At 37.7% G+C, this 27,616-nt stretch overlaps 1 protein-coding gene across 2 annotated transcripts in view; it reads right to left on the reverse strand.

Moving 5' to 3' along the window:
* Positions 1-2,571: 2,571 nt before the first annotated feature.
* The window catches only part of LOC101863797 (isovaleryl-CoA dehydrogenase, mitochondrial), a 27,145-nt gene continuing 2,100 nt past the window's right edge, over positions 2,572-27,616 (reverse strand). The window contains exons 2-12 of one of the 2 annotated variants that reach the window (XM_005092507.2): positions 22,332-22,421; positions 21,597-21,648; positions 20,002-20,171; positions 18,516-18,609; positions 17,090-17,226; positions 15,728-15,824; positions 11,486-11,579; positions 7,882-7,963; positions 7,464-7,568; positions 6,619-6,691; positions 2,572-5,593 (exon numbers count right to left, since the gene is read on the reverse strand). In XM_005092507.2, the coding sequence (XP_005092564.1) occupies positions 5,460-5,593; positions 6,619-6,691; positions 7,464-7,568; positions 7,882-7,963; positions 11,486-11,579; positions 15,728-15,824; positions 17,090-17,226; positions 18,516-18,609; positions 20,002-20,171; positions 21,597-21,648; positions 22,332-22,421 (1,128 nt within the window). In that variant the 3' untranslated portion in view covers positions 2,572-5,459. Of the gene's footprint in view, positions 5,594-6,618; positions 6,692-7,463; positions 7,569-7,881; positions 7,964-11,485; positions 11,580-12,820; positions 12,915-15,727; positions 15,825-17,089; positions 17,227-18,515; positions 18,610-20,001; positions 20,172-21,596; positions 21,649-22,331; positions 22,422-27,616 lie in introns of both variants that reach the window. The other variant, XM_005092508.2, reaches the window with a different exon arrangement.

The raw sequence follows: 27,616 nt of genomic DNA on the forward strand, positions 1-27,616 counted from the left end.
CTACACAGCAACACAACTTTATGGTAAACAATCAAGATGACACAGGCAGAGGGCGAAGCGTCTATATAATCAAATAATCACTGCTTCCCTTCCTAATTTTGAAACCTTGTCGCAGTCAAATTCACCCATAAAACGAAAACTTCATAAATTAAATGTAAAAAGACGTTCATAATCAATAATGAACAGTATGCCTAACATTTTAAACGGTTTCATTGCCACAGAAATAGCCTGTTCACCCCTCTTGGGCCACTCCATAAGCAGTCACAAGCTTTGATTAAGTAAGCTTAAAGTGAGACTGGAAGAGTCTACCAACAGAGTTGAAGGGAACATGTGCATAGCAGTCGAAACTGTTTCATTGCCACATATACCCTGTTCACCCCTTTCGGGCCACAGTTATAATCAGTCTCAAAGAACTGATTAGGTAAGCTAACTATTACACTGGTCGAGTCTACCACACAGATGTGAGGGGAAGTAACTCCTAGTAATCTCTCGACTGCTTCGAGTGCTTGTTTTTTTTTCCTCTACTTTTTACTGCCCTATAATCAGATCGTGACCTCGATTATCTGTCCCCGTAGGATTATGCGATTGTGCGGCCGGTTTTTTTCCGCGTAATTCTGCACATTTGCATAATTTTGGATTCCCCACGTTTTTTTTTTCCTTTTTTTTAAAAACACAATTAATTTTATTAATTAACGCCTCGTCATGTGACTAAAGGGAAATAATCACCGTAATAAGTCTTATTTAAGTGAAAAGTTGGTTATTTCCCTTGGTAGAAGATCTTGGTTATGGTTTGGGATTTTGTTCCTTGAGCATGTTCAATGTTTCAATCCATCAAAAGTTGTTCTCATGTCTGCTGATGCTTCATGTTTGACAGGTGTTCCTGGTTTTAGTAATGTGCCAGCATCAGAGGTCCAGATGTCCTTCTTTTCTTTTTTTTTTTACATTTTTCTTTTCCAGATCTAGATCTAGAGATATATTAGATCTAGATCTACAGCTGAAAGTTACAGAGATTATATTTTTTAGGTTTTTTGTTTTTTTTACAGATGTGTATTGTTTTCTTTCCAAATACACTACAAATTACTGATACTGATATGTTCTGTTTAAAAAATTTTCTGTACTTAAAACATAAAAGTCATGAAAATTTGTAAGTGCAAAACATGTCACGAAAGGTGTTACGGTAACTTGCATAATTTTTGCATAATTTGGCTTTTTTTGGGCATAATTTGGCCATCTAAATTCGCATAATTCTACGGGGACAGGATTATGACACAGGCTCGTGGCCGCGAAAGGCTAGACAAAAAAACAGCCAAATGTGAAATTTAAAAAATTATAATTGTCATGTTCTACCAAGGAGTTAGACTCCCTGGTAGATCTATAACATATAGATCTAGTACTGACATCTCTGCTTCTTTGCTTTGTGTTTGTGTATTCACATCTAAAGTTAAATTTAAATTTAGTTGGAATTGATATTTAATGAGATACTTTCCCGATTATTTTGGCGGTTGAACATACAATAATGAATTCCGGATTTAATTTCATTCACAACTCTGAGTTGCCGCCTCGAGCAAGGTTCTTGTGTGATATCCCCAGGCCATATCTAGTCCCGTTTCACTTTGATTACCCTGTCAAACAAGTCAGCCTTCGCCCCTGGACACAGGCGTGCATTTGAACGAATCTGTCGTTTTTTTTACACAGCTCATAATATGCGTGAACAGCCCCTGCAGACGTGGCTTCGCTAATTTTTCTCCCAGAACGAACTTTATCTATTCCCGGATTCCCGGAAACCATCCCACCTGCATCGTGAACCATTATTCACTTAGCCGATTGCAAACGACCAATCAGCGGCCTTTTTTCATACTAACACATGCGTTGTTGACACGTGCACGTGTCTACTCTGGCGTGTGTCGGGGTCGGATGGGCGGCCTGCATGCGTGGCGGGGAGGGGGGAGGGGGGCAATAGCGGTCCCGGCGTTGAATGTTGCAGATACAAACGCGTCAGTCTTTTTCCCCCCTCTGCAACTGATCATTATTACAATGATAAGCTAGTCTTGACGTAGATCTACGTAATGAATTGTGCGCTGGTCTATGGAATTTAAAGTTGTCGAATGCTAGGCTCTACACAGCAACACAGCTTTTTGGTAAACAATCAAGATGACACAGGCGTGCATTTGAACGAATCTGTCGTTTTTTTACACAGCTCATAATATGCAGGCATTTCAGGCACTACTTGTGACTTCTCTTTGCACATTACTTGCTCAAAGCCTGTAATTATCTACACAAAACGTCATGTTTGCTATAACGAACACTCGGATTCAACGAGATTTTAGGTCTAGCCCTGCGACCTCATTGAATCTGAGTACAGTGACTCCTTCCCTCTGAGCCCTCATCCAGGCCCAAAAGTTAACAAATCATACTTATCCCTTTTGTATTAGTCCCCCCCCCCCCCATCTCCTTCTCTCTCCCCCCCCCCCTCATCCTGCAGATTTTTCACCACTAGAAGGGGGCTAAAGCAACACATGGTGGTGAACCTCTCTTTGAATTTACTTAGTAAGATGAAAATGAAAACATTGATTCCTTCTGGTGTCTAAACTTTATTATTCCATGACATTCCAAAATCATAGGAAAACAACTGGAAAACACTGCAATATGGCCACTGATTTTTAACACAATAATGTGACAATAGTTTTGCTAGAGACAACAAAATATTTTTAATAAGTACTTCGTGCAAACTTTTGCCAAGACTTACTTTAATGGATGCCATAAACAAAACAAAACCCCAACAAATCTTTTTTACATTAGTCATTAGCAGAGATTTGAAAAAGTTGTCTTTCCTTTGTTCTGGAGTATTCTTCTAGGAGAGAAAACTGAGCCAAATTCCTTTAGTGCTGAAAAACTTTGTAAATGTACTAAATCTGTATCAACCACATATGGCCAGCAGATTCCACAAGGATGGGCATCGAGTCATTGAGCCAGCTGTAACTAACATGTAGTTATCTCTTTAATTATTTGTCAAGATGGCCATGAGGCAGCAAGTTCGCATGAACATGAACAAAAACCGAAACCATTTCTGCATCAACAACACTCGAGCACGAAAAAATCGAACATGTTGGGATTGACTAATGTAGTATTCCACACATCCTTATTTCCTGCAAACGATGAAATACAAAATTCGAGAGTAGTTGAAGGAAATCTACCATTTGTTACATGTGAAATTAAGGCTAAGTTCCTTTGTGATTTCTTCTGCCTTTAACTAACACCAGGAAGGGACAAACGAAAGGAAGAGACATGACACATGCCTGCACTTGCAGGAACAATGCCTGCTCGATTGTTCTCATATTTTGCAAAGCACACTTGCTTTCCATCATGTTGACATCCAATACTGGCTTTTCAAAAGGTTATCTCCACGATGAAGTAACCTGTCACCTGATACCCTTTAAGAAGATGGGTGTGTTGCTTTCCATGGTGTGCACAGGGTGATTTGAAATTGAGACAATCAAGAGGAAAGACTTTAATCAGGTTTTTCCAGACAAGATGTTCAACAAATCCATACAGGTTTTTAAAAAAAACAATAATGTTGCCAATACAAAGAAAAAATACCAGTTCAGTCAGGGAATGGCAATATACAAATATACATTGAACAATCAGTTCATAACTTAAAGTTCCAAGTTCACTGTGCCCCACTGTAGCTGTTTCATTTTTAAATCACGGAGAGACAGAAACAAACATTTCATTTTTATTTCTCTTAGCCCATACACAGACGTAATTCCAGTTTGACTGTACTGGTAGATTTTAAAAAAATAATTCAACTTTAATTTTAGATAAATATCTATCTCATCATCATATGAAATATAGCGCTCAATAAAAGAGTGGGTTTTTGTGGTGCATATATTAGGATACATTTTTAAAATCACTCTTGCTTGCTTGCATCTTCACTTCCGGCATCAACACATTTTTTGGTCTTATTTATTAATATTATATTGATAATTTTAGACGTTCCTTCTTGGAGTGCAAACTGGGAATTTGAGAATGCCATCCATCAGGAACTCACATTACTCACAATGGTTAGCAGTTTTTGGGGCTAAAAAACAACAACAAATAAATGAAGCTAGCAGCTACCAGTTGACTTTACATTCAGTTCACACCTCACACTTGTCTGAGATACCCTCACTGTGAAAAGGATTATTAAGTCAGATATATACCAAGTCATCAGCAAATATCGCAAGCAAACCTACGGCAAAATTGTATCAGTAGTATTTCAGGGTAGCATTTTCAGTCATAAACAACGCACACTTGTTCAAATATCATGAAGACCATTAATAATAATATCATTGACGATCTCACTTCCTAGCCTGTAGGGAAAAACTGACAAACATATGAGAAAAAGAAATGCCAAGAGGTAAATATGGTAAGAGCACCATGCAATAACTACCGATACCCGTATCACAATTCACAACACTATCACTCGGTAATTTTATCATTAGAGCTCTTTATGTACACGACGTAGGGGGCGTTCATCTTCCTTCCATTTCACTGAACATCATGTCAAGTTCACATTTTTAAATTTAAATCCTATAAAAAGTGTAGGCAAACTTTGATTTCCCTTCTGTTCTGTTATTCAATTTGAATCTGTTTTCTTGTAATATTGTATATATACAGTGTTTCCATTCTGAGAGGATATTTACAGTATCCCCCTTACAAAGAAAAATAAAAACATGCCTGGGCCAAAAATAAAAGCCTATCAGGTGTATGTGAAAAGAGACATTGAGAAGGAATCTATCTGGTATTGGAACATACACTTGATTGATCATCAATGTAAATAGTCAGTTAGAAAAAACACTTCTTTGCAATTGAGCACTTCCTCTAAAAAGCACACGGAAAACAAACAAAAATTCAGCAGTCAAAGACTACCTGTCTTCACATCAAACAACCATAAGAAAAGTCACCTACAACAGCTCATAAAACATGATCTTTATAAAAATCCGTACTCATTTATTCTAAGGACTTGGGGGGAAAATAAACAGTTCACTGCTGATGTGGAGCATTAAAAATTTACATTTATCACCAAGAAACTAATGGTTTCCAAATTAAAGGACCAAAGAAGGTTTTTTCGACAAAGTGAATTAATTCTGATACAATGAAAATATACTGTACAAAGATACTATACAATCATCATCAATGCCTATACAATCATTATGAATAAAAGCTTTATGCATCCCTCGAAACCGAAACACTCAGAATATAGTAAAACACACACTCTGGGTCTCTCCTCCACCCCAAAAGCATACACATTAAAGTTACCTGTCATAATCATCCAGTATATGCAAACCTGTATTTTCAAAGCTAAATGACAGTGTGTAATCTCATGGAGTGACCACAAAGAAGTACTCTGAAACACATTTGTTCCTGTCCTTCTTTAAAACAATAAAAATCACCCTACGACGGATGCAGCCATCCAAATTTTATCGATAGTGAGCGTTGATTGCCCTGGCAATGATAAGACGACGGACCTCACTGGTTCCAGCCCCAATCTCATACAGTTTCGCATCTCTCAGAAGACGCCCAGTTGGATAGTCGTTGATATAACCATTACCTCCTGTGTGTGAAAAGAGAAGTAATTGAAAAACAATGCAAAAAAAGCTTCAATTTATTCCACAACACTATTCAAACTGGGAGAGAATTAAAATTTTCTTGACGCCCTGTTTCAAAGCACGAAAAACCTGTAATGTTGTAATGTCCAAGAAAGTACCTAGTGAGGAAAGATGAGAAGAAGAGGGGTGGTTGGCATGGCAATGTGGGAATGCAACACTATCACCCTCCCTCCATATCTGCTGATTTCCAACATTTCTGCAGACTTACGAGCATAAAACAGTGCCAGGGATGCCACAATCTAATAAATAAATAAATGTGGCTAGTGATTTTTGCAGACAAAGCAGAAAGAATGGGTGGAAGGGGGGGGGGGATATACAGCAAAGTCTGTGTAAACTGAAATTTGTCAAGTTTTCAGTGTAGAGAGGTTACTGAAATAGAGGGGAAATAATATCAGGACTTTATTTTCTTTTGGTTTAGCGTCGTTCGTGATTTATGCGAGTTTGATTTTAGAGGACTCCACTTTAAATGCTCCTACAGTGACCAGGCTGGTTTCATAAAAGGAGCAATAGGAGACTACATTAGTATAATTCCTTGATCACTAGCATGACTGCTTTTAAGCGAGAGGAGCTCGGGCCAGCAGTGGCAAAAGCCCATGGTCTCAAGTGTAGTTGGGGACATGTGGATTTTTGCCAGCAGAAGGACATCATATCACAATGCTAAAGGGGAGAGAAATTAAATCTTTAAAAAAATGTACAGTGTATTTATGCCCCCATTGACACTATCTCAAGTATTTAGGACACAGGCTTTGACCTGGCCTGTAAGGACCAACCCAGGCAGAGAGGGATACAACATTACAGCAGAAAGACCGAGATACTCAATATAAATTATTCGCTATTGGGAATCAAACTCAGATCTCCTGTGTGTGATAGTGATAGCAAAGCACTTAGCCACTACACCAAAGATGCAGGTAACAGAGCGAGACAACACTTGAAGTAGAGGTACCAACCCCAGAAACAGCAATTTCCTTACCTAAAATTTGAATTGAATCCAAAGCCATTTTTGTAGCAGCTTCTGCAGCATACAGAATCACTCCCGCACAGTCCTGCAATAAAGAAAAACATTTGAAATTGAGCACACTTCGTAGAATCCACAAAAAAGCAAAGTAAACATCTTTATTACTGACTTATCTTCAATTCCAATTCAGTTTCTTGTGCCATATCAACAGCAAAAAATAAATTTCCCATACATTAGAGTACAAACAAAATATCTCTTCAGTAAAAATGGTCCAGCCCTTTTTAAGCAAAAACGTTAAGTTTTAGGGTAATTACAAAAAAATATTTATTTTCCCTCTCGCATTTTTTGGTCTAGATCTCCAGCAAAACTTAATCCCTCATGAGTCATTCTAATCATCCCTTGAGCTTACTCTGCCATTGCTGTACAAAAATTCGTGACCACTGTCAGAATACCATAAAGCCTTCTCCAGGTCTTCCCCAGACTCTCCTCCTTTGAAAAGTTGTAAAGTAAAATGCTTGTTTTTAACTTCTTTTCTGAGCACATCAGAAAAACATTTTTGAGGGCCAAGTATTTCCAGACTCTTTTCCCCTGGAGTAAAGAAAGTTTTATAAATGACAAACAACTATAAAATCAAAGCTTGTAATAAATATCTCACAAGAAGCATGTTTACTTCTTGAACCGAACGCAACACACATGGAGATAAAATTGGAGTGAGTTATTATCAAGTAAAGAGTAGATTTGTGCTGCACATAAGCAGCATTCAGCCTGAAGGTAACCAGAAATTTCACAGACAAGAATGTCAATCCAGGCAAGAGCGTTAAAACAAACTCATTATTATAACCGGGTTCCCCTGAACTTACATTCGGATGCCTCTCTCCCCTGTCCAAAGCTCTGGCCACATTGTACACATAGGATCTTGTGGCGTTCAGTGCTACATACATGTCAGCCATCTTACTCTGGATCATCTGGAGAGCAGAGAAACAAAAGATATTTTACTAACTTCTGTGCCCCTTTCATCGTATAAACATATCAGACATATTTAAATCCCTTTGCAGATAATAAAGCATCAATTTCAAACCCTAGATAAAAAGAAGGTAATTCATTTCAGTGCTTTTTTTCACAATGTAAACAATATATCGTGAACATCACAAAACTTTCACATTATGACCCCAAAAAAAGACAAGGAAGAAGGGGGGGGGGGGGGGGTGTTGGAGAGGGAACCAATTGCACACAAACCAAAAGAGACCACCATATTCTACTTATTGCTCAAATACAAACCTGAAAATGTCCAATCTTCTCTCCAAAGCACTCTCTCAAGTGTGCATACTCGTACGTAACATCACAGCAAGCTTGCATAATTCTGTCGATTGCAAGGGTAAATACTAATTAAGTTTACAAAATTTGTTACAAGTGCCAGAGCATAGTACATACATATCTATGTCAAAATAAGTCAGGCACTTCTGAAAGCAGAGATTTCATACTAAGCTGAACAAAGGAGCCTACTTGCATGAAAATCATCTAAAAAATTATAAAGAGTAAAACCTCCCTTCTACTACATAGTCCACTCATGATTTTTAATTTAGTGAAATTTCCTTAGAAATAGATGCTTACTTCAGTTTTCAGGTCTAACAATTAAACTCTTTCAATATACCCTCACTATATACACTAAAAAGTATGTCTACCGCCTACTTCTCAAAAGGGCTCTCTAGTATAAATTTGAAAAGAAAATTATAGGACTGAATTTTTTTTAATTGTGACAAAACAACAGACACAACATTATGCTTATGGTTGACAAAATCTGGAACCTTCAAATCTTTAAAACAATGGGATGCAAAAATGAACTCATAGTTTAGAGGATAGCATAGTCTTATAGATATAATGTGTGTTAACATTAAAATCACTTGTGCACAAACATTTTTATAATAAGTACCACGTCTTTCAAAAATAGGTACTCTTAAAAAATCTTGTGACTCTCATTTTTATGATTATCATCAGTCAAAGGGCAGGAAAATTTTCATTTCCATGTTTTGAATACAACAAAAAGTAGAGTACAAGTGTGACAGGGTTATATTCACATGTGTCAACTAGAAACAAAGGAGTAGTCCAAAAACAAGTACAGATGCTACAGTAATATGTGTCACAACACAGAGGAATCAGGCACCCGTCAAGTATTGCGCATTTGGCGTTATTGATATAATCTTAAAAGCCTCTTTATTTGCCCGTCTTTTGATGACCCCCCCCATCTCCAAATACTCCATAAGAAGTTGAGATATTTGCGATTGAAGGAGATGGGGTTCGCCAGGTGTCTGAAGTAACATTAGTAAACAAATGGCCACCAAAGTCTGGTCACTTCAAAAGCTAGTGTCCTTGAAAAGTGTAAATGTATATTTTAGTGCATTTGATCTACATTTTTCAGTAAAACCCACAAAGAATTATGGTGTTAAGTAGACATAAAAGATGTTGAGCCAAAAAATAAATAAATAAATAAAAAACTGCCCATAAGGCGAAAGAATGTAGTGCCCAATTTCACAATGATGACACACATAGGTCTATGCCAGCAAGGGCTTGAAGTGGTGAAAGAAAGGACCATTGCATATATACAAGCGTGCACTTTAAAAGCAAAGATGGCAACACATAAAAAGAAATGGAGAGCAAAAAGCTGACAAAATCTGTGTCGTATAAAACCTAAGAGCAAAAAAAATTTTTTTTTAATCCATCTTTCTTCATTCTCATTTTTCCCAAGGCAGGAAAAATTACAATCAGTTCTTGACTCTCAAAAATATTTTAAACATCAGCAAGAAGACCATTAGTCATTTTTTAGAAATAAAGAACTTCAAGCATATATGGAAAAATAATACAAGTAAAATACTGATTCAAAAATTAGCGCAACCATCCATACACACATGACATATACTATATAGCAAAAGGGACACCAGTTGTTAGCATCTGAAACAGGTATCATCAGTCCTGGGTATTGTTAAGACCTTAAACTTTAGCCATATAAAAAAAAGTTTGTAAGATACACTGCTTGCTGAAATGTAAGAAGTGACATCTACAAGGTTCTAGATACAGAGTAACATTCTAGAGAAGATGGTTCACCCTGTGCTGCTGTCATTTTTTAAATATCCAATATATGCAATTTCTACAATTTTACGGGACAGCCAAAAAACTGAATATTGTTGCCAAGAAAACAAACTCTTCGCAAACATCTGAAGTCAATATATCAGAGAATACAATTTTGATAATAACTTCCTTACTATCTTTAAAGCAAATGTTTTGTTGGTAACAACATTCAATTTTTCGGCTCTTCTGTAAAATTGTAAAAACTGTATAAACTGTATTTTTTTTCAAAATGACGGCAGTGAGAGATGAATGTGCAATTCAAATAATGTTGCACTTGTGTGTGTGAAACCGTGAGCACTTGTGTGTGTGCGTGTGCGTGTGGAGAAGGAGGGGTGGGGGAGTATTTGTGAGTATGTGTGTGCGAGTGAGTGTATGTGTGTGTGTGTGTGTGTGTGTGTGTGTGCGTGTGTGTGTGTGTGTGTCTGTGCCTCACGTCCTTACTTTTCTACACATATATTTGCTATGATACCATATCCTTTCAACGTCTTATTTCATTTAGATAAAAAGTAGAAATAAAAATGAAACTTTGCCAGCAGTGAATATAAAAAATTCAAATAGCAGTGTAAATAGAGGATGAAACTGATCAGGTGTCTCTCATCAGTGGAAGATATATGTGAGGCAGCATGGTGAAATCAGGCGCTCGTCAAAAAGACGAAAATGGAGAAACGGGCATTTTTCTACCAGTTTGTAAATTTTTTCTGAGTTTTTGTTTTTTGTCTCAACACCTTGTATGTCCATTCAATAACACTTTTGAGTGTGGATTTTATGGAAAAACGTTGCTTTAAGGCACAAGAAAAGTACATTTGCCGTTTCCAAGGACTCACAAGCCATGGAAGTCACCAAACTTTGGCGGCCATTTTCTTGCAAATTTTATTTTTGAAACCAGGCGACCCCAACCTTCTTCATCCGCAAATGTTCCGACTTCTTTTCAAGATAGAAGAGTATTTTTTTCATCAAAGCAAGGCAAATGAACAGGCTCTAAGATGATACCAAAAACTCCATATGCCTAAAAATTGACGAGCGCCTGATTCCCCCGCGCCGTGACACATATGATGAGGACATTATAAACTCTCAAGTTAAAATAGAAGATAATTTTTTAAGGAAATGAATTAAAGATCAATGTTATGGCACCACTGAAGCATGTAGAGTAGAAGAGAACTGAATACCATAAGAGAGCTCAAAAACAAATTATGTGCACCAAAGAAAAATAGAAGAATTAAGGCTTTGTCAATCCACACCATGCAGTTTGAAGTACGTATGTAAACACAGTTAGCGCTACAACATGCATTAACTTATGAAACTCTAAAGATTCTATAATCTAGAGATGCCCTCTTCGACATAGTTTGTTTTTTTAAAGCAAAAAACAAACTTTGGAACCTCCAATTGATCCTAACAGAGGAAAATTTGTTCAAAATCGTGTGCGAAGGAAAGAGAAGGTTCAAATCAACTAATTTTGCAGTATAGGTAAAAACAAAGTGAATGATAAATACAAAGCATGCATAATGGCTGCTTATCAGTATCAAACTGCTTGGTAACGATAATTTGGATATACTTATTTCCATGCTGTAGTTAAACGAAACAATTTTTAATCAAACCACACCAAAATGTTCAGTTAGACAGTCTAAGATCATAGAATCTTTCAGCACACATCACTACCCATAGCCTGCAGAAGCTACAAAACTAAAAAAAAAGAAAAAATACAAAGAAGGCCACTCCATCAAATCCATTTCTCTTGGAAACCCAGCTTCTTGTTACATACCCAAGAGGGCCTGCAGCCAGAACACATCGCTCTATATCCAATCCACTCATTAGGACATAGACTCCTCTACCTATATCCCCCATGACGTGGGAAGCTGGTGGTTGCCAAGTGTAACATAAGTATAATAAGACATTAGTCAATTATGCAAACCAGGCGAAAAGTGACAACAAAAAACATATGCCTTTAACTAATTAAAAACAAAACACAGATTTTGCTCAGCTAAGAGTATTCACACAGGTTGGAAAGAGAGAAAAGGGGTTATATACTTGTACAGAGAACCATGATGGCAAACTGCTTTCAAAACTGGCAGCAAAAACTGTACTCCTTAGAGAGAATGGAAGTCACTGGCCTTTCTCAGACATGACTTGTTGATGCCAGAGGATCCATAAAGACTTTAAAATTTCATAAAGGAGACATTTTATCAGCTTCAGGTGAGATTCACAATCTAATACATATGATGTGGTAAAAGGAACCATGCTAAACGGATTTGTTTTGCTTCGACTAATATAATATTTTGCTATTCCATATTGCACTGCAAACGTGGTTCTCTGTTTAAGAACAAAATCCTTGATGACATCTTTGGTCTTTAATGCCTCACGGAAATTTTCAATTTATAAGGGGTTTTTTAAAAGACAGATTTCAGACTTCAGATGTTTACACCAAACTTATTTCACCATTTCAATCACATCAAATTTCTCTCTTTTGTTCATTACTTAATTAAGTTAATATATCTCTTTGTCTCTGATGAACAAAGCTCTTTTGACTAAATAAATGTCTATAAAACCATACCTCAATGAAGGTTTAGATCACCTTATTTATAATGTCAACCATTAAATCCTTACATCTTTTTATTTTATTTTCTTAGGCTAATCAGAGACAATAACATTAACAAAAATTAAGAACCTTTTGTTTAACAGGATACTTTCAAAAAAATACTGACAAAATATTTGTCAGATTTGGGTTGATTTTGATTTAAGGGAAGGATATACAGATGAGTCCTATTCATTTTTAAGATGCTATCCTCCCGTGTAAATCAAGAGAACGCCCCTCAATGAAGTCCTGCTGTTCCTTTATTCCTCCTTTGTACATTGTGCAAGTAACAAAGAACTCCATCCACAAAATTTTCCAAATCTACAAATCACATTTTTGGGAACCACAACAGTGCCTTTATAGACATAGATGGCACACCATATCAATAAAAAAAAAACCTGCTTGTGGATGATGGCATAACCAAAGCTTTGGAAGCAGGGGACAATGGGCTGGCATTTCAGTGTGATATCTTTTCAAGCTTTGCAGGCCAAGAAAACATGATTAAGTCAATAGATACTGCCTTACCCTATCGGACCACTGCTTAACACAACTCTTTCAAAATCCAGTCCTGACATTAGGACATATACACCTTTGCACTCCCCACCCAGAACATTGGTTGCTACAAAATAAAGAACAGCAACAGGAAAAAATTATGTGAGATATGGGGACATGCCAAATTTCAGTCCATTATACAAAAGATCGATTAATTCCTACTTTAATTGCTTTTGAAACATCCAAAAAGTACCAGGGTTACTAGGGGATTGCAAATAAAAGGAATGACAGTAAAGAACTGTATTCCTAATCTATTTAAACCCCCCAAAAATGTTGATAAAAAAGATGGCCGTCCAGAGACAATTAAGCAACTTTACACAGGTAAACATTTCAAACTTATTTATACATTATGACATTCAAGTTGTTATTAGCAAAATAAGTTTTAAGATACTAACCAAAGGTTTTTTTTCCCCAGTAACAATCCCCCCTCTCCCCTTTCCCCACAAACATACGTTTTCTTACATGAGATTCACAATTGAACTGCACTGTTTTACTCTTTTTACAAAGTATGGAAAACATAAAATCGAATATAAATCTAGGGGCTACTAACAGAAACAAGCTCTTCTATTTGTTCTTAAATGTGGAAGGATGTCATCTCAGATTCACAAACAAATGTTTTCATAGATCCTTGAATGAACAGACACTGTCATATTGGAATCCTCTGAAGAAAACTGAACAGTTTTGTGAGTCATTTTAATTTCATCATAAATAAAAGGTTCAAATGCTGTCAGCAAAAAAGGGAAATGCTTACGATTCTCGACTGAAACTGAACAAAGTCTGAAATGTTCCCAAATATAGGAAATGAGTCTGGTACATTTTAACATTTTAAGAGTGAGGAAAAGATGTCATCCAGGATTGACAACTGAAGCTGACAAAACATTCTTTTGTCCTCACCCAACAGGTGCAGCAGCACCTAAACCTCTCTCAATGTCCAACCCCGACATGAGAATATAGACACCTTGGCCTTCTCCTCTTAACACATTGCTCGCTACACACAACGAGAATCAAAAACACATGTTATAAAGAGGGGATGTAGATTTTTTAAAACCCAAATGAAACAAAGAGTTAAAATTGCCTTTTACTATGGAAAATATATTATATGAGAGATTGAAAACATTTTTGCTTGAAGATAAGACTAAACCCAAAGCCTTTCCTTTAAACTGAAAATCAAGTCGCTAAGAACATACCTCACTTGCTATAGATATAAAATGTCTGTGACCTCAACCCCTTCATTGCCTTGCTTGGGATGCAATATATATTTATACCAGACCCAATAGTTGTGAGTCGCAGGTTCAAGGATTTCAGGCTCAGCTTGGCCCAAGGTGCCCTTGAGAAAGGCACTTGACATTTATTTTCCTCACTTCATTCAGTTGTCAATGGGTTTTCGACCATAGAAAGCAAAAGATCTTGTCAGTATGCTAGCATTTCAGTGCCTTTAAAATGGCAGTTTACACTGTCAGATCTGCTGGGATTCTAATATAGATTGAAAAGCACATGGAGCTAGCTTTTGATAGGGAATTTGCACTATCCAAAAGTGATTTACTATTTATTATCAGTAAATAGGACTATATGAGTACAGGCCTGGGGTTGAGGTAGAGCAGGTATTTTCACTGAATTTAGGAAAACACAAGATGGCAACAAGACTGAACAGGTGTGGCAAAACAAACATTTCGTGATCAAAAACTTGCTTGTAACAGGATGACCTTTCTTTTACAACCCGCCTGAGCACTGTAACAATTTTGCTGCTTTAAACATGCTCTGATGCAAGTTGTACGAAGTAGAAGTCTATGAGCTTAGGGACTCTCTGAAGGCAGTCCTCTCTCATTTGAGTTACAATTCGCCATTTACAATTAACACCTCAGAAAACAGTTGTTAAAAATTACGACTAAGATCAGCTAGCAAATCTCAGTTGTGGCATTATCAGAACTCAAAGGAAAATTAACTAGGCACAATCAACACAGGAGAAAATGTGAGGGTAGGGAGGGACATCCTACAATTTAGCATCATTTCCTTAGCCAACGGGCATAGCAGCGACCACCCCACGTTCAATGTCCAGCCCTGACATAAGAACAAAGACACCCTGGCCCACTCCTCCCAAAACATTTGAGGCTAGGAATGAGGAGCAAAGGCCACAAAGTTACCGAAGAAAAGACAATCAAAAAAATAAGTCCGCTCTCATTTCAGTTACAATTCCCCCTTTACAATTAACACCACAGTAAACAGTTATTAAAAATTACAATTTAAATCAGCTAGCAAATCTCAGTTGTGGCATTATCAGAACTCAAGGGAAAATTAACTTGGTACTCCATAACACAAACAATTTTTCACACCACTTATCAGATATACATCATAAGAACAATGCTGTAGTAAAGAATTGACACTGATCACACATTATCATGGGAGAAAGTTTTCACAATCCTCATGACTGAAAACTGAAGGATCGTTGATACACATTAATTGCCTATTTTAATCTGTAATACCGTTGCCTCTATAATACAACTTTCGCAACACAGAAGGCACTACACATCCACAGTGTCTTGCCCCCCCCCCTCCCACCCCCTCACAAATAAAAAAGTAAACAAAAGTAAAATGGGGAAAAAAAAGAAAGAAAGAAACTAAAGGCAAAAAGAAAAGAAGGAAGATTTTATTGAAACAGTCCTCCTCCTATCAGTACATTATTCCAGCTCTGAAGCTTCACTGTTGTGTTGAAGATTAAAGCCTCATTAACTCAGGTCACGTGCAAGGAACAACACTTGCTCCCTGCCGGGACACTAGTCTGAAAGGAAATATTCCAAGAAGAATGAACAAAAAAATATATGTCCCCGACCACACCATAGCAACCAGTCCATATTTCTGCCCAAAAGAAACTGATTGACTCACCAGGCACAACACAGTCTTCAAAAACCAGCTCACTCGTGTTCGAACCTCGCATTCCAAGCTTATCCAGCTTAGGACTTGCAGAAAACCCTTTCATTCCCTATTGAGAAAAATAAAAGAATATTTAAAAAACTTCTAATTACATGTATATATATGTACATAAAAATTAATATATTATTGTGAAAAAAAGTTGAGCACTACAAAAAGACTACAATTCTTTGATTTGAAAATGAACACACAAACAACGGTTACTAGAGAGGGAGAACAGTACGACAGACAAATATAAGATCTACCAGAAGCAAATTCCAACCATCCACGGAGGGAGAAAAATCCATAAAACTAAACCATCAGAAACTCTACAGTGTTGGACCAAGGGTAGAGAAAAATCGAGGACCATGACTCCTAAAGTCAGTCAGCAATGAATTTGACGATGATTATGATGATGATCATAAGGAGATGCTCTGTTCAAAGACATTGTTCTTTAGATTACAGTGAGAAAATATTAAGGAACCGCAAGTATATTCATCATGGAGCAGGGCCGGCCCAAAGTCACATAGAAGTACTTTTCAGGAAGAAAAAATGTATCTCACAATATACACAACCTTTAACTCTTATCTCCGCAGGGGGGAGGGGGGGGGGGGTAAACCCAGGGGCCCTTTTTTGGTAATAAACCTAAAAATGACAAAAACGTCACTGAATTGGTCATTAAATCAAAACAAATCAACCTATTTTTATAGATCTTCATCTATCCCCATAAAAGAGACCAGTAATTTGATGTCAAAGTCCTTGTAAAGAAATGTGCCCAAGCCGCTGCCAGTGGCTCACAGGTAGAGTGGTTCCAACCCCGAGCCACTGGGAGCGGCTTGCCGGAAATAAAGAGTTAAGAATGAAGGCAAATTCATTGAATAAATGGCAAATAATACCTTTCCAAATAATGCCATGGGTGAGGTAAAAGGAGCGATATACTAATCTTGGTAAAAAAGTTTGCTAACAAAAGTTTAATTATGCTGTCTTGACTTTCCTAAGCTAATATACCGCAAAAGAAATCTTAATTGAAAACTATTTAAGTAATTTACTTTTCATTTTACTACCCCCCCCCCCCCAACCACCAGATTCTTATGCTTTCTGCTCCCAATTCACTGTACTCCTATACACATGTAGAAACATGCATATCTATATTCCTACAACTACATGTACTCATATTCTCAAGCACAAACATATTTTCCATCTACATCCTTCTACATAAAGACAAATTATAAAACGACAAAATATGAAAAAAATTTGTGGACTCAAGCCAAAGCACATACAACCTTTATAGAGGACTCAAAAATAAAAATAAAAATTAATGAAACAGAGACAGTCCACCTTTTGTATGATGAAAGCTGTGATTCCATGCTGAGGCTTGGGGTTCTGCGGGTCTGTTTTGGCGTACACAACCAAGGTGTCAGCATCTGGGCCATTTGTGATCCAAAACTTTGAGCCGTTCAATACATACTCATCACCTTAAGGATACAAGAAAGCAAATGCAGTCCATTAGAGATAACTAAAAAAAAAATAGAGACCATCTCAGGTTCAGTTTCAGTTTTAGACAGTGCTTTACGGCACTTGTAATACAATAAAGTCATATAAGTGGGGAAGAATAGAGGCCTTAAAGGGGAGTAACATACACCAAAAAAAAGGAGCGATAGATGTTTGATAGTAAAGGAGCAGACCACACCAGAACATCCGCCAACCACCAACCATCTCAGGTTCATACATCAGGAGCACTCTTGCTTTATTTTTAGTAGAGGTTTTACGGCACTCCCAACTGCCTAAGGCCATATGAAAACCAAGGGATGGATGTCAACAGAGAAGTCTTTACAGGGAATCGGGAATACTCTGCTCACCTCTCGAGCTTCAAAAGCACAAAGTCTGCTTCGACTATCAATGGACCCCGGAAATAGCGGGTCACAAGAGTGTAACAAAAATGCAAAAGAAGTAGAGGAAAAAATGACGATAGTAAGGATTAGGAATGAAAAAGCAGCAGTTCCCTGTTGCTGTTCAGGCACAATTACAAGCATGACATTGATGAATCAGCCCATCTGTGCATAATAACATATTGATGTACCCCCTTTGGGAATGGTCTAAAGACACTTCAGTCCATAGCACCACCCGTGCGGTAGCACTCTTGTTACAACACCCAAAGAATACAGGGACTGAAGAAGTGGGACAGGAAACAAAGAGATTAGCGACAGTGACCAGCCTTAATTTTTTCACCCCTAGTGGAGAACTTTCATAATGAGAAGGAGATCATTTACAAAAGTTTCTTTTTATAAACCGTCTTAACTTCTTCCTCATAGATGCAGCTTTGAAGCAGCTTCTTATACAAGTTGTTGTTTTATGACTCCAGAAAGCAGCAAAATATACAATTTAAGTCTGACAATATAATTTCTACATAGAAGTAACGAAAAAGTGAAACTGTAAACTCTTTTCTTCCATTCAGAGCAAAAAGAATATTTCATATCCCTCTGAATCAATATATCATTGAAAAATATACATTCGAGATGCATTCTTGATATTTAGTTTTCTTATTCACAGTACTCTTAAATGAAAATGTGATGTGCATATCATCATCAACTGTGCTGTCATAGAATGAATGTCTGCTTACGTGTCAGTGTTAATCTGAAGAGTGTATGTATGCAAGTTTATGCACATGTAATTTGTGCTAAGTTGAAAGTATTAAGGCCTAGAGCTGTATTTTACAGGAGTGGGTGCTATGGAAATTACCTGCATTATCATTATCATATCTTACCTTTTTTCACTGCTGTGAGTTTCATGGACACAACATCTGACCCAGCACCGGCCTCACTCATTGCAAGGGCGCCAACATGCTCTCCTGATATAAGCTGCAACAAATTGGTGAGAATAAGGTTAGGGACCCAAGATAATGACAGCAACATGGTCTTTAATTTTGGTAAGAGTTTTACAGCATTTGCAACACAATTAGGGTGAATAAGTGCCAAAGATCAGAGGAGTTACAAGAGACTGACATAAACAGAATAGAGGGGAGATGAGGACAATAGATGTTTGATAGGAAAAAAGAAGCAAACTACACCAGAGCACCTGCTAACCACCCACTTACATGGTCTGATTAACTGACTCATTAAGTACCTGAACACAGGTGTTTAATAGCAGTCTTTATCTTCATGGCAAGGCCATCGCGGTCAGCATGTGTAAAGTACACTATAGTGAAAACTCACTACTGTCACATTTAAAGGTGTCAAAACTGAGTAGCAAAACAGTAGCACTATGCTGTTAATCTGGAAATTGCTTTTTAAGGACTGTAGAAGCATGTTTATAGTTTAAACACAAACAATTAGGGTGTTGCTGACACCACCAGCCTCTAAGTTCAAACTGAACAGAAAGAATCAATCTACAAGCAAGAGTGGAAACAAGCTTTTAAGCCTGGAAGTCTGAAAGAAAGTAAGTAAGAAAGAAAGAATTAAAACAAGGAAGGAAAGAGAAAATGAAATGAGAACAGAACAAGAAAGACAAAATGATATTTACTTTACATTGGTGCATATTTTCATTCACATAAAATAAAAAATTCCCCTAAATTCATTAACCATATCCGTACGTCAGTCATGTCTTACTATCGTACCTATATATGATGTGGGGAACTCTGTGTCACCACTTTCCAAAGTGGAATTTTACTCGTTAATCCGATCCGTACGCTTTGCACAGCAGTCGGTCAAAATGATTTTTTGAGAAATACTGAAAGTCTCAAGGAAATCTTCGCACTAGAAGTATTCTAAAATGTGAAGAATACAACCCCGGGGGTACAAAGTGACTGCAGGGCATATGGATAGGGTGTTTACACAATTGCTGGCCACTGTAACTGAAGTTTCAATAAAAAGCCAAATTTTCAAAATGATATTTTAACATCTGTATGACATAGCATTCCACTGGCAGTTCATATTCAATTCAGGAATTAATTCAGTTCCAGTGTTCACCGAAACTTCACAGGAATAATGTACTCCATTTTCCTCCATTCAACTGCCTGAAATAGAGCAGTTGATAACTGACAGAAACACTACATTAAATTAAAGGAACAAAAATCAGTAAACTGCGAACAAACTGCTTAATTGTACGTCCCAAAGGGAACTGAGATAATTACTAGAACAGGCAAGACCATCAAAGTGTGAAGAATTCTGGGTCTTCTAGATATGGACAAAAAAATTATAAAATTTAAGTAATTTTTGTACACCAAAATCCAGGCACAAAAGATAAAATCTCACCTTCGGCAGGTACTTCATTTTCTGTTCCTCATTTCCATTGCGCACAATCTGGTTGACACACAAGTTTGAATGAGCACCATAACTGAGAGCCACAGAGGCAGATGCTCTGGAAAGTTCCTCCATCACAAGGCAATGATCTAAATAGCTCATCTCTGATCCCCCATACTTGCCTGGGAAGGCCAACACAAGGAAAAAAATTAACAGAGAACACTATTATAGAAAAAAGACTTTAAAAAATATGACAGAAACCACTTCCACCTTAAAACTAACTCCCTTAAATAAATATAAAACATATTCATGATAACAAAGACTCACTTTAAATGTCAGCATTTTCCACTAAATTTATGTACCTTCCACAATAATATATCTTTATGTTTTTTATAGTTATAACACACTCACACCAAGATTCAGTAAGCAATTACATTTTCCACCCTAAATGCACAACAGTAGTACATAGGGTAAGAAAGATTGCATCTAAAGAAACCTATGAACATAAACATTTTTCTTCTTGTGACAACACCATTTAGACGGCTACAATATTACAGCAGGGTCCATTTACAAGATAAATGAAATACAGAGAACAAGGGATTAATGAAACAACGCTTGATTACACCTTTATTTCAAATTTTATTGGCTGTTACAAATAAGTAATGTGTCACGATGCAGTGGAATCAATCATCAGGCGCTCATTAATTTTTGGGCCTACAGAGATATCAGTATAAGTTAAAGTTTGTTCACTTGTCTTGCTCCCGATTAAAAAAAGGAAGGAAATTGAAGGAGGCGGGGGTTGTCTGGTATCAGCCGCAAAATTACTGAAAAAATGGCCACCAAAGTTTGGTGGCTTTCATAGCTTGAGTCCTTGGACACTATAAAGATTTACATTTGCATGCTCTTTAATCAACATTTTTCAGTAAAATCCACATAGAAATGTGTTTTTAAATGGACATAAAAGATGTTGAGCCAAAAAATAAAAATTTCATAAAAATTGCGAAACCATTTTAAAAAATGTCAGTTTCTTCGATTTCATTATTTTGACGAGCGCCTGATTTCAACACGATGCCTCATATATAGAGAAAAACAAGACTCGCAAAGAGAAATTTTGTTAACAGTGAGAGAATTGTAACTCATGTACTAACAACAGAATACACAACTGTCATGTGGTGGTCCATCAAGCAAACCATGCTACATACACTGAAAAGAATTTCTGAAGACAAAACATAACATCCCTGACAATCACAGCTCTGAAAAGGAAAATTCCAGGAGGGACAGGCAAAATTCCAACCAAACTTCAATTTGGACCTCAAACTCCTGTATGCTAGTCAAGTTTATAATCAACTGTGTCAGGAAAGCTGGATTGCAGTCGAAATTTTAACTATGCAAAAAGACAACAATGCTTTCAAACAATATCTCTTTCTCTAATTCTCCGGAAATCTTGACTCAAGTCACATTAAATACTTGAAATCTTTACTAAAAAATATTTTCCCTCCTCTATACTTTATTCTATATATAAATATTTTATTTAAAAATTGACAGGTGTCTATTAGAAAGAAAAAAAAACATGAATTGACGCTAAACAAGGAAAGAGATTCTCTTACTTGGAGCTGTGATTCCCAGCAGACCCATATTGCCACAGTCCAGCCAAAATTGCTGAAACAACAGGATTAAATCTGTATCAATTCAGGGACAAGAAAGCCTCCATCACTTCAAAACAAAAGATCACTTTAAAGACACCACTCTCCCTCTCACACTCATACATATTCCTATAGGCACAAGGCAAACACCAGCATATATAGCACATAAACAGGATATTGTATAAATTCATGGACAAGAAAGTCAGCATTGCGTCAAAAATCACTGTAAAGATACAACTCTCCCTCTTTCTCTCATAAACATCTTCTTGTAGGCACACAGTACACAGAAGATTTCACCAATCGATCCTCTAGCTGAATCGCTGGACTGTGCTTGGCCAAATAAGCTTGCGGAATTCAATCATCAATGTCTACAGGAGATAGCAAAAATATTTAAGCAACAGTCCAAGTCTCTAATCCTTAGATGCCACATCATGTCGCATTCTAAATGTGCCCTACAAAAAGATTTTTTCCAGGGTCAGGGAGGAACAAGAAGAGAACATGCTCTGAGCTTCATACCTCAAGCCTAATTTTATAGTCTCCTTTTGTTTATAATTTTAACATGATTGCTTCCAGTGAACATTTTACTTTGTGACTTATAATGATGACTTTTACGGTCAAGTTGGCAGAGAGCAAACGAGGGGGTGGGGGACAAACATGATAGACACATCGAAACAAAAAAGACAGTAAAATAAGGCTCACCTTCATGTCCTTAAAATCATTTTCCTTGTCAATCTGTTCAGCTTTCGGGGCCAGTTCTTTCTGAGCAAATTGGAAGATGGTCTCTCTCAACTGTGTCATTTTTTAAATAAAAAAAATTAAGGAAGACAATCAGTAATGATAATGATATCTAGACAGAATATAGCAGCCTTTAATTTTTAAACAGAAATAACAGTGGTGGGGTGGGGAGGGAAAAGAGGAGTGACAGGGAAAGGGGAAAGAAGAGGGAAAGTGGGAGGGAGAGGGGAAGGGGTAGCCAGGGAAGCAACTAGAAGACTTTATCTCATTTCATCTCTTGGAGTGTGAGGGATTTCAATCAGAATTTGTTGGATGGGGTTTCTTCCTTTAATGAAATTCTGATCAAGGGTGTTACACAACAAAGGGCATCATAGTAAGATGAGAATTAATTTTGTTTTTAAATGAGTAGCCTATTTCGATGAAATATTATACTTAACGCTGTTAAAATCCCACGAAAAGTGGTGCTTTATTTGGTGACTGAGCCCCGGTCTGATCTCCCACGTTCCCACGTGGAGGTAATAAATCAGTGACTGTCGGCCACTCTCACTCTTATTACGCTTAACAACCGTAACGATAGCGATGCCCACCGCCGTGACAGCGTAACTCAATTCCGGAAATTTTCGTATCACTTTCCCTCATTATTTCTCCCAATCTGACAAACCTAGAAGCCTGTTTAACATCTCATTTTAAAGATCATCTCAAGACTATCAAGTTCGCTTCAGAAATCTCACAGGTGTTAGAGCATTTCACTTTGCAGTAAAAGTGTTTTGTTCATCTAACGTTGTGTTTTAAATTATATTCCATTTTGGAGTTTATTATATCTCAAAAACCAAACCCACGATTTTCAAGAAATTTCTATGCTTCACTTCAGACAGCAATACTTGAACTGTGTGAGTAAGCATTATTTGTGCAAAAAGAACATGTGATTTTATATGATTTTTTTTTAAAAGGGTACCCCCTTTCCAATGATTCGCTCGGACATGATCTTTCATTTCTCTTCCAGAATCTAGAATTGTGTTATTTTCCCAACATTTCTCTTATCCATTAAAAAAAATATTTTAGCCCAGTTGAGAAACAGAGAACACAGAGGATTTGCATTTTGAAAAGCTGCATGAACTTTGCAGAACTTGAGGTGGCCGAACACTGTCAGTCAGGCAAGCAGAAGGCACAGTAAATGCAATCAGAGGAAGACTGTAAAGGAGTTCAGCTGTCATTACACAAAAACTGGAGTTGTGGGGAGGAATTAAATGCAAAGATTAGACATTTAGAAGGTTGCGTAGTATTTTCTGAATCTGAAGAAGAGAGAATTAACTTTCAAGAACAATTGACAGAGAAAGAAGACAGGTTGTCTGAGTTAGAGTATGAAACCCTTAGACCTAGGACTGGCCCTATCTATTCTCATTTAGACAGCATACTTGACTCACACAACATCACACCGCAGGCATATATAACGGCCACTCTTTCATTGGCAATCACTGTCACAAATACATCATGAGTCGTGTTTATAAAGACCTCACTGCATCTACTGTAAAAGAAACAGTAGAAAACACTCACAAACAAAACATGATTGACATCGCTTACACTCTCAGTGGAAAATTGAATCAATTAAACAAAGCATGTCGGGGCATTCCATTCACATCCACATCTCACATGGCAACCAGTGCCAAAAGACAGACTACCACACATTGACTGTTGTGATGCAATCTCAGCACCTCATGTCAAAATATCTGAATATTCAGATACACTTCAGTTGTGGTTGCGGCAACGTTCCCGGACTATAGCACACTTCATTTGAAAATACCTTCAAAAAGTACAGCGAGAAAATAAGACTGCTTGACCTTGGCAGAGTAATCTATTTTGCATTTAGTCACCCAGCAAAAACTAAAATCCTTTTTAAGATATATAATAGTGTTTAAAAAAAATCCCTCCACGCCCCCCCCCCCCCCCCCCTTCTCGTTCACACCTTACACACACATCGATACACACACACATGCACACTCACACACACACACACAGGCCACTCCATTCGCTTATTATCAACAAATCTCGAGAATGGAAACCATTCGCCTCGACTTCGGAGAAATAGAGTTCAAAGTTTTTTTTCCCAGAGCCCGCCTAAAAAATAAGGGTAGTGTCAATTGCCACCGAGTGACGCGGTGGCAATTGACAAAACGGAGGGTCTACGTACACGGTAACCGGGCGCGTAGCCTCAGGGTCTACGTACACGGTAACCAGGCACGTAGTCTCAGGGTCTACGTACACGGTAACCGGAAGGTTCAAGAGATAGATCACTCAGCCCACAGAATTATACACTTAAGTGTAGAATTCTGTGACTCAGCCAAAAAGAGTGTCACTATTATTGTTTTTCACACAAGTAGGGTAGATTCTAAAGTTCGCGCTTTTTCGAAGAGGGTCAACCGCTCTATAGTCCAGCATGATACCCACTAAATTTCATAACAGAGCGTCCAGTAAGCCTTTACTTTCGCTTTCGTTACCACCCAGAAATTTGTCAGTAATTGTCTGATAACGCAACAATTATTGTAACATGCAGGTTCGGCATTACAAATGAGGTGTCGCCATGAAAGTAAATCAATATTTGTCACTGTGTCATCACTTATAGTTATAGGGGCAGCATGAAGAAAAGAAAGTTATACAAGCGTCTTGTCAGGCTCGCCATTGTGGCCGGTCAATGAACCTGCGCGTGTTCTGAGCGCTGCGAGGTACAGGACTCTGGAATGGGGAGGGGGGGGGGGATTATTGATTTTTTTTAAAGACCTCTACGCACTCGGGGATAGGGGAAGGGCTGGACGCAACACCAGTGGACCAAAAAAAAAACTGAAACTGGAAGCAAATACGTTTAATGTTTAGAATTTTGATAACTACTACAGCTCTCTGCTAAGTAAAGTGTGCGTGGGTGCAGGCCTTGTGTGAAAACGGCCTAAGTGTTCGCGTTTCATTGGATTGGTGGCAGCATATTTAAGCTTTCTGTACAAGATTCGCAGATTTTCAGTACCACTGCATCTTGCCCTCCAACAGTTCTTACACCTCTCACACTGAATAGGTCTACTTGGGCTATTCTACTGTACTTTGAGTTAGAGCATTAATTTTTGTCTTTCACGTTTATTATATAGGCCTTTTTATGATATGAATCATGACAGTCGATATTCTGGTTCTAGGCTCAAAGCAAGATTCATTTTTATACGTAGTTTATATATATACAGGCGAATATGATGAAGGGAAAATATTAATAAGTCGTACAAGACCCCAGGCGCCACCATTTTCTGTACGTAATCAAGATTGTAAATTTGGTGCGTGACTCTTACTTTAAATTGTCTTCCAAACCCTCAAATTGGTGTGAAATAACCTTGCTTTGATAAATTGATGGTTTTCATTTCAGCATTCTAGGGTTCAACAGTATAATAATAATGGGTGTTTCGCGAAAATGATCTTCTGTGGCGATCACCCGGAAAGTTCCTCCTTTTTTAGAATTCTGAGTTGAGACCCATGTGATTTAAATAAGATTAAATGGGTTTTCAAAATGCTATGATGTCACACCCTTTGGTGCATAAAAGCAAGCATTAGACCAAATACTATAGCTTTTGGGTGTTGACCATAGCTAAAGATGTACTTTTCCATGTTTTATTTTGACTGCCTTCTCTAGTTTTAATATGTCCTGGGTCATTCATTTTTTATTTGCTCTTTTAGCTTTCATATTGTTTTATCCAATGTGTATGTTGTGTGATTTGTGTGTGTTTAGAGACAGAGAGAATATCATTGTGAGGCTGTGGAGATTTTTGTTTATAATGTAACTACATGTAGTCAAGTCTACTTCTGACAAACTCAACCGATAAAGATTTCCTCATATCGTTTTATCCAATGTGTATGTTGTGTAATTTGTGTGCGTGTAACATGCTAAGTATTAAATATATTTAGAGGCTATTCACACGTGTATATGTATGATATGTGTGTGTGTGTGTGTGTGCGTGTGTGTCTCCCTCTCTCTCTCTCTCTCTCTCTCCCCTCCCCCCCTCTCTCTCTCTCTCTCTCTCTCTCTCTCTCTCTCCCTCTCTGTTTATGTATTTTTGTGTGTGATTGTAAGTGTGGTGTGTGTAAAGATAGTATTAATGGGTGGTTGGTGGGTGCTCTGGTGTGGTCTGCTCCTTCTCTCCTATTCAACATCTATCATCCTTATATCTTTCTCTTCCTTCTTTTTGTGTTTGTTACTCTCTTATAACACTAACACCTCTAATCTTCGGCACTTATATAAACTTATTTTGTTGCAAGTGCTAACTCTTTCGAAAACAAAAGATAGTTTTAGGTATGAACAGGGCGCTCTGGCGGCAAGTGTAAGTGTATGCGTGTTACCGAAGCTCGATCTACTTTCGCTTTCTTTGGCACCCAGCTAAAGCAGTCTGATTAAAGCAACATGTGTAACATACAGGTTGTGCTTTACAAACGCTGTGTCGCCAGGAAAATAAATCATTGTCCTGTGCTTTCACTTGCGGAAAAAAAAAAAGTTATACAAGCGCTTGTCGGGCTCGACATCGTGACCGGTCAAGGAACATGTACTTTCGCATCACAATGTGAGTACCAGTGATCGCATGGGGTCACCAAAGTTCATTCAACGTGTGCGCTGTGCGAAGTATAGGGCTCCGGAATAGGGGGATTATTGATTTTTTGAAAAGGTACAGCCGGGGGGAGGGGTGGGGTTGAAGGCAACATCGGATGACAAAAACTGAACTTGGAAGCAAATTTTAGTATTTAAAATTTTGATTATTACTAGAGCTTCCTGCTACGGAAAAGCGTGCATTGGTGCAAGCCCTGTACGGAATAGGGATCCGTCATACTCATACCTAGTAAGCCATGTTTTTTTAACCAAAAGGTCTGCGTTTCATTGGATGGGTGATAATCAAGGATCCCCTTGTTTCATTGTCCTTTGTATGACCATATCAAGAGCATATACTTTTTAAATTCTCTTTCTCTCTTTCTCTCTCTTCCTTCCTCTCCCTCTCCCTCTCTCTGTTTTCTGAGTCTCGTTCTCTCTCTCTCTCTCGTGATAGTATTACATGTTTTGTTCCAGATTCGCAGATTTTCAGTGTCACTTCATTTTGCTCTCCCTTAGGAAAGATGACAGGGGGTAGATTGGGGTCATTTTTGGATATATTTAGGGACAGAGAGGCGAACGCACAACACCGAGCACTCGAACACAGCTAGATCTACCCACCAACGCAAAAGAGCTCCAAGGGAAG

This window comes from Aplysia californica, unplaced genomic scaffold (assembly GCF_000002075.1).
Source record: "Aplysia californica isolate F4 #8 unplaced genomic scaffold, AplCal3.0 scaffold00047, whole genome shotgun sequence".
NCBI lineage: Eukaryota > Metazoa > Mollusca > Gastropoda > Aplysiida > Aplysiidae > Aplysia > Aplysia californica.